Below are 10,996 nucleotides of genomic sequence, written 5' to 3'. Positions count from 1 at the left end.
TTCAAACAGAGGCAACGATCACAAGAATAATCACACTAGCATAGAGAAAAATTCCGATTTCTAGATTCTGAAAGACTTGTCGGCCTGGGACGTAATCCTCTTCATAGAGAAAGGAACGCCTTGCTCCGAAACCTTATCTACCAGAACTAGCCGGCGGCGCACCTCCCATACCCATAGCTTGCGCCATCTTCATAATTGAGGTCATATCCATACCACCCGCATTTCCACCACCCATTCCAGGCATTCCTCCTCCCGGAGGCATCATTCCGGGCATTCCCTCGACACCACCGCCCATAAGAGCCTCCATATTGGGCATACCACCGCCACCCGCACCTCCGCCCTTGGCCATTTGCTGCATCATGGCCATAACACTTTCACGGCCTCCCATTTGCTGCAACATGCGTGGATCCATCTGATTCAAGCGTTGATTGATAAAGTTAGGATTTTTGCGCATTTGCGCTTGTAACTGAGCTTGACGTTGCTGGGCGCCCTTGCCCATGAGCCCAGATTTTCCCATTTTGGAGACCATTCCTTCGAACTGCTTGTGTGCCAGGAGGAGCATTTTCACCTCGTTGGGGTGCGACCCCGAGCCCGCGGCAATCCGGCGAATCCGCGATTCAATTTGTGGATCGTCCTTTACATGCATATCAATTTTTCCATCCAATTCGGCATTGTTCATGGAATCCATCATGATCATGAATTTTCGCAAGCGATCCGTGGCTTGCTGATCGCCCCCTTTCGGTACGAGATAATCTGGCATCTGTAATAGAACCAAGAATAATGAGAAGCGCTCGAGACAAAATGACTCTTCATATGTATTCGATAGTACTTACACCTGGCATCATTCCAACCAGTTTGTTCAAAGGCTACCGCGGACACGAGGAAAGCAAAGACAAATGAGCAAAAAAGCAAGTAGAATCGATCAACCAAATCCATCATCCTTCGATAACGGTACGTACGCCCATACTCATGACTTTCTCAAACTGCTGGTACATCATCCGCAAAGTGAATTCTCCCTTGGACATGCGTTCCATAAGTTGTTCCTGGGTTTTTGAATCCGTCACCGATTTCATGGCATCCATCAATCCCCGCACGTCCCCAAATCCCAAAAGTTTGGAAACAAACGACTGGGCGTTAAACGGATCAAGGTCGTCAAAATGTTCTCCCGATCCGAGAAACAAAATGGGAGAAGACGTGGCTGCGACAGCCGACAAGGCCCCGCCACCTTTGGCGTGGCCATCCAGTTTCGTAACGATGACGGCACCTACATCCACAGCATTGTGAAAAGCCAATGCTTGATCGTAAACCGCCTGTCCTTGCGTCGCGTCCATGACAAGAACGGTATTGTCCGGGCGCACCGCCTCCGATATTTCTTGCATTTCGTCAAACAAGGCCGACTCCTGCTTGTGTCGCCCGGACGTATCGACAATGATGACTTCGTACCGATCCTTGACGAACTGTCTGACTCCGTCTTCGGCGATCACTACCGGATCTGCTTCCGTGTAGGAACCGTAGAAGGGAACCCGCAGTTTGGTGGCGTTTTGTTTGAGCTGATCAAAAGCGCCGGCGCGAAAAGTATCGGCACAGACCATGGCCGTCTTCCACCCACGACGTTGATAATAATGCGCGAATTTGGCAATAGAAGTAGTCTTTCCGGCACCCTGGAGTCCGACGAATAATACGACGTTGGGTTTTCCCTTGCGCATCGTGTAGGCCTTTTGCGCATAGGTCGGCGACAAGAGGGCGACGAGTTCATCGACGACCGCACGTTGGATCGTTTTGGCCAAATCGCGTTGGGCCCGCACGTTTGGTTGTTTTTCATCGTCGTCGTCCAGTAAATCCTCCACCTTGCCCTTGATTGACGCCCGCAACTGCATGACCAGTTTGACGTTGACGTCGGCTTCAATGAGGGCCCGGGCAACGTCGCTCAACAGCGCATCGACTTCCTTTTCCGTGACGCCCTGCGTGGAAGCCGACTGTAACTTGCGCAAAGAGTCCCGCAATTTCCCACCCAACTCGGCGAGTACCATCGTCCCCGAATCTCTCTATTTCGTACCGGCGGCAGTGTTGTTCCTGATAGACAGCGCTCTGTTGTAGTCGGTGCTGGTGGTGCAGTGTAGATTGTGTAACAAGTCTCACTGTCAAATGTCAAATTTCCATTCGCGTGCGGCCTTGGACGGCACGAGACTACGCGAGTGTACAGATAACTACCATAGACTCTCCTCCTTCCCCCATTGACTGTGACATAACTGTTAGTAGACCATAGAAACCTATGCTTAATAGAAATTAGGGTTTAGCAATCGGTTCACACCGGACAAAACGATTTTCGAACGTTATGTAATCGAACACGACGCCAACGCCTCAGACCAACTAATGATACAGCTGTACAAGTGACAGTGACACAGAGAGTCCGTCTCCACATTCCACGTCCTTCTCATGAGAAGGCTACCGATTGCGACGGCGCTGCTCATCACCGGTTGGCGGGCCATTCCGACGACGACGACAACAACGGCTCTGACCGTCGGATCGAGTCCGGGACGCCGCACACGTTCGACCCCGAGTCGTCACGGCAACCGACGCAAGCCGTTGCGGCAACGAGATGACGTCTGGGCGATTGAGCGTGCCTTGCTGCCCGAATTCACACACGTGATTGGCAGCGACGAATCCGGCAGTGGATGCATTGCCGGTCCCGTTGTGACCGCCAGTTGTTGCGTGCGGGACAACGCCGCCGATGGTCTCTGGATTGATGGAGTGGACGACAGCAAATCGCTCTCCACAAAGGATCGGGAACGAATTTATGAAGCAATCGTCCAGAATCCGTCCCGGTACCTTTGGAGTATCCAGGAAAGATCAGCTGCCGAGATTGACGAACAATCTGCGACAAACGCCACCCTCAACTGCTTTCAAGATTCCATCGAGGACGTGGTGTCCCAACTCCGTGCGGAATATCCCCACTGCCAGCCATACAGTATCGTGGATGGACATCGGTCGCCCAAAGTGGACGGGTGTACCTCGCGACCGTGGAAACAAGGAGATGCTTACGTGTACACGGTGGCCTTGGCTTCCATCCTGGCCCGCGTCACACGAGATCGCCACATGGCCTTGGCCGCCGTCAAGTACCCGTTGTACGACTTTGATCGGAACGGAGGCTACCCGTCCAGAGCCCATACGGAGATACTGCACCAGCACGGCTATTCCCCCATCCACCGACAGTCTTGCAAACCCGTGCTCAATCGCCACGGAAACTTGTCGTCGCGAAAGGAAGCCATGACTGTGCTTTTGACAGCGTGCACCGTAGGATTCTCGTCCTTTGGTTGGGTCTCCCAAGCCGAGGCCATGACGAACGATCCCAAAACAGGCACTGCGCTGCCAGACAAGGGAGAAATCGAAACTTCGATACCTACTGATTGGAGCACGGTGGATAACCCTCTCGAGGGTGACGAGAAAGCCTTATTTGGAACATTGGATTCATCGAGCGATAGCATTTTCTATAGTGATCCTCGTTTCGTGGAGCATGTAGATGATCAGGCGGTTGGGATACTCACATCCTACGTTTCACAAACAGTTGCACATATTCCCGACGCGGCCGTCCTCGATCTCTGCTCCAGCTGGACCAGTCATTTGGAACCCAAAGTATCTTGTGCACGAGTCGCCGGTCTGGGCATGAATGCCAAAGAACTACAAGCCAACGCAGTCCTTACCGAATGGACCGTCCAGGATTTGAACAAGAATGCAAACCTACCCTACGCATCGGGATCCTTCGATACCATCTTTTGCCAATTGAGTATCGACTACTTGCGCCAGCCACTGGAAGTGTGCCGAGAAATAGGTCGTGTATTGAAATCCGGTGGAACCGCTCACGTTTTGTTTTCCAATCGCTTGTTTTTAAGCAAGGCTGTTGGTATTTGGACGGGTGCCGATGACATTGATCATGCGTTCACGGTAGGAGCCTACTTTCATTTCTGCCGAGACGGTCTCTTTCGAGACATTCAAGCCAAAGACTTGTCGGTACGGAAAGGGCGAAACCAAAGAATATCAGGTGATCCTCTCTACGTTGTAACTGCTACCAGAATATAGCCTGTAGAGGTCCGTCTCTATTTTGTATGTAAGTTGTAGTAATGTTGTGCGGGTTGGTAGCAGGACGAATACGAAACTATTCGGGGGCTTTCGCCTATTTTACAGTCTTGTCCCCGTACCCTAAATCGTAAATGCGCAAACTGGGATGCTGAAAGGGGAAGGGCTCCTCCGACACGTCCTTTCCTACGCCATCTCCGTCCGGATCACCCTTGATCCGCCAGTAGGCTGCCAGGAGACTCCCGAGACAGGAATGGGCGGTCGCCGAGAGCGCCCCCGGCAAGCTGGCAATTGGCGGCGCCCCAATGGATCGGGCCAGTACTACCGCCAAAGCGGAATTTTGCATGCCAACTTCAATGGCAATGGTTCGGGAGGATCGTTCGGATTTGCCAAACAGGAATTTGGGAATCAGGTAGCCAGCGGCAAACCCGAGAGAATGAAGCATAAGAACGGCTACACCAATTACCGACAAGTTGGCTGCGGATGCCGGTGAGTGTAGTAGCATGGACGCGTTTTGTGCAACGACCCCGCCACAAATCAAGCTAACCAGCAGTACGGAAGCAAACGGAGTGAAACGACTGAGAAAACGAGCCAATCGCGGCAATTTGGCGTTGAGTATCATTCCCAACAACACCGGAAGGAGGACCACGCGCGCCGTGGCTTGTACCAGGGCCACACCCGAGACCGCCACCGTACTACCGACCAAGAGCTTGACCAGCAACGGCGTGGCAAGGACGGCGAGTACGGTGGAACAGGTGGTGAGAATCACGGACAAGGCCACATCGGCCTGGGCGATGAGCGACACCAAGTTGCTCGCAGTCCCTCCCGGTGAGCATCCCACGAGGCAGAGTCCCAAGAAGAGAGACGGACCAGTGGGTCCGGACGAGAACAGGAACGTTCGACCAACCACAAAGGCCGCGAGTGGCATGATAAGAAACTGACAGAGTACCCCAAGTGGGACTGATCCCCAATCTTTTTGAAAAACGGTTTTAAAGTCGTGCATTTCCAAGGTCAAGCCCGTGCCACACATGACACTCGCGAGCATGACCGAAATGAGATTCCCCTGATTGACCCACGTGAGAGTCTGTGGCTTGGCAATACCCAGAATGGCCGAAGCTAGCACGAATAGGGGAAACGCCGAGGTGCCTTTGCCCAATAGTCGGTCCAAGACGGAGGCATCGGAAGAATCCGAACTACCGGCACTCGACGACAAGCCCCAGGGAGTCGTAGAGATACGCGGGATGGACTGACACGAGGAGACTGTCGTTCCAAAGCAATGCGACAGTGAACGCTGGCCGTCCGCTCTTGCCGGGACCGCAGAACGTGAGAGAGGGGAGACTGGCCTTCTGGGGAGCAGACGTGCGCTTGTCGAAAGACTAGAAACGGACCGAGCCGTCAGGAGACCCCCTAGGATACATAGTTGGAGTGCCACAGCTCGCATGGAGAGAAAACCTTTAGTGTAGAAGCACGGCACTACACTACCTTCCTACTGCTGCGTCGTGAGAAGTAGCTCTGCTCAAGCGAGGCGTGTACTCGCCTTACTGTTAGATCAATGTATCGTATCGTTGATGGATCTTGGCCTGGTGATAGATCATCATCGGCCTAATGTAGATAGAGATCCAGTGTTCCTATTTGACAGTAAGCGGTTGTCGTTCTCGAAGCACAATGTCTGAAGCGAGACACAGCACCAATGTCCATTCAGTATGTACAAAGCTACGACTAATTTAAGGTAAGAAATCGGACAACTCTTCGCAAAGTGAACCAATCAGCCTTCTTAAAATTTTGGAAAAAAAAAACCCCAAATATACGAATGGATGGAAGTAACCCTACCCTTTCCATCGAGAGGCCTTTAACATTCGTGTTTCACTACCGTGTTCGACATTTCTGCAGATTCACGCATCCTCATCGTCGTTTTCCAATCCGTGTGGTCCCCGCTGCATTTCGAAATGTAGCGTATCTTGTGATCAGCTTGCTAGGTCCGGAGGTCCGTCGTCTTTACTGCGGACGCGCGGAAACAAATTTCGGCAGGCATGCCTGTATCGGTGGCAGTCCAACGGCCAGGCCGCCAGTCGGGATCGGCCGACCGCACCTCCGTCCGGAATCCTCCGACGCTCCCGGGCCGGAAAAAGCACTCGTCCGCCGCGTCTCCCACAATGTCGGTCACCAATCCGGTCGTGGCGTCGCTCCCGAAAAAATCCCCGCATCCGTATTCGTCCCTGGCGTTGTCGCCCGATCGAACGCACGCCGTGACGGCGAGCAAGGATACCATCCAAATTCTGAGGGTCGGTGCGGATGGCCTGTCCCTTCTACAGGCGATCCCGATCGCTCAGCACTTTCAAACCGCCACTACCGGAGATCATCGTGCCATGGGAAGAATACACGAAGATGTTCGGGATAGTTTCGCTTCCTTTGGTTTGGGCTCCAAAACCGCCGCGGCTCCCCAACCGAATCTCGCGATGAACGTCGTCATTACCAGTGTTGCGTGGAGCCATCAGCCTACCAAGGGGGTGCCACCCACCACGGCGTCGGTGTATACGCATACGGAAGGCGCTAGTAAAAGTGGGGCGTCGGATAAGGGAGAGCAGACTCCTCTCGGCGCCAACACTTTCTTGGCGGTGGCGGGGTCCAACGGAGTCATTGTGGTATGGAATGCGGACGCCTTGTTGCAGGGATCGGGGCACGCGACACCGCACGAAGTTGTACTCAATCCACACAATCGTGCCGTCAATCGTTTGGCTTGGCATCCGACACGACTTTTGCTGCTGTCGGCCTCCCAAGATGGGACGGTAAAGCTCTGGGAACGTCGCAAACAATCGAAGCCGCCCCCGGCCCAAGGAAGGAGAGAATCCAAACAATTTAGTCTATTTCGGAGTATGAATACGACCTCAGCGTCGGTGCAGACGTATTCCTGGTATTGTCGTTTAAACTTTGAGCCGAAGAGTGAAGCCGTTCGGGATATTGCGTGGAGCCCTTTTTACGATGATGGTAGGTCAAATAGTTGCGAATGCCTCAGGCTTTGGGAGCTTCCCACCTCAACCACTCTATCGTTCCAGTTTTTGCTCTAGTCACAACGAGCGGCTCACTCGTCGCTTACAATATGCACCTACCCAAGCCAGCCATGCTCAAGATGACGGCTCACGCCGGTGACGCTACTTCTATCGATTGGCATCCGACGAAACCGAATATTCTCGCAACGGGAGGGGCTAGTGACCGATGCGTCAAGATTTGGGATCTAGTATCCTACTTATCCCTCAACAAAGATGAAAATAACCTTGCCGCCAACTACGAAACCGTAACAAGTCGTGCCGATTCAGTCAACACAGAGGCTTCTTCCGACACCGAACGGGGCAGGTGAGTTCTTATGGTACACCCGGACTGTATTTGTATCAGTTAGCTACTATGACAGCGAAAATGCTCACTATGTTGTTGCTTCAACAGTCACACTGTTTCGTTCGGGCTCACGTCGTTGTTCCCCACCGTCCCGCGGTTGACTGGAACCCTTGGATCCTCCGCCAATTTGGACCGATCGAGACACAAAAGCCAAACGGACAAGGCCATGCTTCACGTCTTGTACATTTCCGCTTCCGTCACTCGTCTGCGATGGAGGCTGCCAGCAAACGACAAATTTTTGTTGGAAGATGAAGATCGGCACTCGTCTATGTTAGCGGTAGCAACCGCTCCCATCAAAGGTGCAAGCGCGGGCTTTCCTGGACTTTTGGGCTTGTGGTCATTTCATAGACCCTTTATGCCACTTAGCGTAGTCGAAGGGCATCGGGAAGGAGCTGTAATGGACTTTGATTGGTTGGATACTCCGCAACCAAAACAAAATGACACCGGGCGTTCGCTATCCACAGCGAGAATGTTGTCATCGATAGACTTGAGAGGGGATAAACGAGGAGGAAGCTCTCGACTTCAGGGAAGCACAAACGAAGCAGATTCGACACGTGATACGGGTGAAGCTGACGAATATGATAAGCCCATCGGGATTTGGCAGCACGTAATTAGCGTTGGAAGGGACGGACGGTGTTTGTTGCAAAGTTTTGTACGCGGTAAGATTGTACTCTATCGCAGCAACCGGAGTTCCATTCTGATTTTAAGCCTCACCCACTTTCCGTATTACAGGAGACCGACCCATTTCGCGCGTACCACCGTCCTGCTTTGCTATGGCGAACCTGTCTCCTTTTCAGAGGGGATATGGTTCGCTTCAAGTTTTTTCAGTCTGTCAACAAATTCCCTCTGGTCCACGGGAGAATTTCCTAGTAACAGGGCTAAGAAACGACAGCATCACAGCTCAGGCACCAGGAGTTTTTCGAGAGCTACCGAGCGAGACATCAGTCGATCCTGCAGCCTTTCTTCTGAGAAACCATTGGATGTCAAAGAAAAGTATGCCTTCGGAGACGCCGACACTGGTCTTCAATGTCTTGGACCAAGGGGAACTGGACCACGAGGCCAAGCCAGTGGGGCAGTCACAGCAAGCTCTTACGATTGCACCAGAGGTGGTACATCTGTCCCGCTTTGCAGAATCGTACGTCTTGTATCCCAGCGAATCCTTTCCTACTAGGAAGGCTTTGTGTGTGGAGAATGGAGAAATTGCAATGAGTTTGAATTGTGGCCCACTTGCGCACATGTGGCGATTACTGGCGTCTATGCTAGAGAGCGCCCTCCTGGATGGCCTACCAGAGAAAGGCTCGGAACCGGGTAACATTATGCAATTCGTTCTTCTGCCAACAATCAAGGGAATTCTTGAGGAGCGGGCGGACGCTGGTGATGTGCAGAGCTGTGTGGCCTTGTGTGAAGTTTTGGATGTGTTGACGCCGGATCAGACCACCCGTGTTCCCGGTCTCGAGCTAAATCTTGTTCGAGAATGGTATCTCTCGTACATAGATCTGTTGCGAGACATGTGCCTCTTCTCACATGCTTCACTACTTATTCGGAGCTGCAAAGACCCCTTCATTGGAGCTTTGAACCAGCAATCCACAATGTGAGTTTTGATTTGTTTTGGGGACTGTTGTTTTAGGAGAAGACGCTAACTCTTTGCATCGCTAGAATCTACGAATCATGTCCAAGCTGCGGTAAGCCATTGCAGTCGTCCGAAAGTGGAGGTGCAAGCACATTGGACGGCACTGTTCGACGTGCTTGTAAGAGCTGCCGACGTCGAATCGGTATGTGTTTTCTTTGCCATGAACCTGTAAAAGGGATGTATGTATGGTGCCCCGGATGCGGTAAGAATCATTCTTCGTCGTTTGCAACATGGGCAAGTCGCTGCTAACACGCTCGCTTGAACTATATTAGGTCACGGCGGTCATATGGAACATGCGCTTCAATGGTTTGGTGGTCTCAGTGGAAAGCCTGTTCGCGAAATGTGTCCCACTGGCTGCGGTCACAAATGTAACATGATGCAACCGCTCAGCGCCTTTCCAAGAACGGAATCACTTCGTGATCTAGCACAAAGCGACCATATGGAGATCATCCCATAGCTCATGCTTCCGCAAATAAAAACGTTTTTTCATCGTTGAGTGGAAAAGCGTAGGCATTCTTAGAATAATGTCGAATACCTTATGCTTCAGAGTGTTTAAAACTTGACGTTTTGGTAGGTAGGCTATGTTGTGTACAATATTTCCGTTGGGCTAGCTATGTATTTGTGAATCGCTTAAATGACTGTGAGTCGTAACAGAAAGTTGTCCGTCTCATGTCATACAGTTTTCAGGCGTAAATTATCACGTGTATTATTCACTGTCAGCTTTTGAGGCCAGTTGATTCCGGATAGTTACACTGGTGCAACTCGTCCAGCTGCTCACGCACGATACAGCCCCGTCAATTTTAAGATAAATTTCAACAATAGGATCGGCATCTTGTATTGCATTTTTGTGACTACTTGTTGAGTGCGCGACCTCACTCAGGTATTAGAATATGAGCGCTGTACAGTTTGTCGCAGGTCCGTCCGCGCTCTTTCTCCAGGCCTCGGGCCCGGCCATTTTGAACGGTAGTGCGCTGGCTTGGCATGCATTGTCGTCGATACGTGGCGGATCCAGAACACACGGACGGAATGCGCCCATACCGAAGCTGGGTTTCCGACACCGAGTCGCGCACACCTGGTTTAGGCGCGTCCCCCACCCACTCCGATTCTTCGTCAGCGGAAACATCGGTAACGTTTGCTTTTTCATCTGCGAACGTCTTGCGTACCATTACCTATCTACCCTGCCGGATCTGCCCGAGCAAGTGGAGACCTACAAGGATTCGGTCAGCTTCTTGACTGGATATTTGTCCCACATTGTATTGCAGCACTACGTACACGCACTGTTGGTGTACGGACTTGACAGCATCGACACGCCGGCAAAATACTGGTCGACCTTGCGAGGAATGTATTCTGCTTTGATTACATCAGCGATAGGATCCACATTACTAAATGGTGGTTTGCTGCACTGGGGTCTCAGTCGGAATCACGCCTTTCTTGTGACGATGATGGTCTTTGCTTGCATCAACTACTTTTGGATTTCGTACATTGTAGCCCGGTCGGTTGCAAGGGAAGCCTCTAAAAGTGCCATCACTGACACCAAGCGACGGCCCACAGGACCTCCCCTGCGACCCAATAAAAAGGTACCTTCAGTTCTTGGGTTTCGCGCAGGATAATTTGCATCACAGTGGAATGACGTACAGATTAATGCCATGATGGAAATGTCAAGTTTCTTAGCGGATGGTCGATTCAGCATCACCCCGAAACTAATGTTTTCGTCGTCACTTAATATCAGTACTATAGACTTGTGTGACTCCTGGTTGTCAAGGAGAAAAAGCAACTGTTCGGCGCACGATGCTCCTACCAAGGGCCCGGCTGTCACATCCTCACCATGAGCCGCAGCTGAAACGCGATCATTGGCTCGGCTTACATCAGTTCTCGCGTCGAAGCAACACCGCCCTTAGCCCT

The 10,996-nt window shown here is 51.9% G+C and overlaps 5 protein-coding genes across 5 annotated transcripts; 3 read left to right on the top strand and 2 right to left on the bottom strand.

Moving 5' to 3' along the window:
* Nucleotides 1-334: 334 nt before the first annotated feature.
* Nucleotides 335-2,030, bottom strand: PHATR_13417 (predicted protein; the record flags this gene model as incomplete). The annotated part of the gene is made up of 3 exons (XM_002185739.1): nt 335-760; nt 834-866; nt 960-2,030. Coding segments are annotated over 3 exons (1,530 nt in total), but the record flags the coding sequence as incomplete, so codon positions are not given.
* Nucleotides 2,031-2,646: 616 nt separating this feature from the next.
* PHATR_13470 (predicted protein) lies at nt 2,647-3,228 on the top strand (the record flags this gene model as incomplete). Its single annotated transcript, XM_002185905.1, has 1 exon — nt 2,647-3,228. A coding segment is annotated over one exon (582 nt), but the record flags the coding sequence as incomplete, so codon positions are not given.
* Nucleotides 3,229-3,453: 225 nt separating this feature from the next.
* On the top strand, nt 3,454-4,077 carry PHATR_13458 (predicted protein; the record flags this gene model as incomplete). The annotated part of the gene is made up of 1 exon (XM_002185904.1): nt 3,454-4,077. A coding segment is annotated over one exon (624 nt), but the record flags the coding sequence as incomplete, so codon positions are not given.
* Nucleotides 4,078-4,261: 184 nt separating this feature from the next.
* PHATR_4286 (predicted protein) lies at nt 4,262-5,218 on the bottom strand (the record flags this gene model as incomplete). The annotated part of the gene is made up of 1 exon (XM_002185738.1): nt 4,262-5,218. A coding segment is annotated over one exon (957 nt), but the record flags the coding sequence as incomplete, so codon positions are not given.
* Nucleotides 5,219-6,031: 813 nt separating this feature from the next.
* On the top strand, nt 6,032-9,656 carry PHATR_46891 (predicted protein). Its single transcript, XM_002185903.1, has 6 exons — nt 6,032-7,059; nt 7,128-7,425; nt 7,513-8,123; nt 8,197-9,055; nt 9,121-9,236; nt 9,367-9,656. The coding sequence occupies exons 1-6, from the start codon at nt 6,105-6,107 to the stop codon at nt 9,549-9,551; spliced, it is 3,024 nt and encodes a 1,007-aa protein (XP_002185939.1). The 5' UTR covers nt 6,032-6,104; the 3' UTR covers nt 9,552-9,656.
* Nucleotides 9,657-10,996: the final 1,340 nt, after the last annotated feature.

Source organism: Phaeodactylum tricornutum, chromosome 11, assembly GCF_000150955.2.
Source record: "Phaeodactylum tricornutum CCAP 1055/1 chromosome 11, complete sequence".
Taxonomy (NCBI): Eukaryota; Bacillariophyta; class Bacillariophyceae; order Surirellales; family Neidiaceae; genus Phaeodactylum; species Phaeodactylum tricornutum.
The sequence above is the reverse complement of the archived record's forward strand: the minus strand, read 5'-3'. Positions and strand labels throughout refer to the sequence as shown.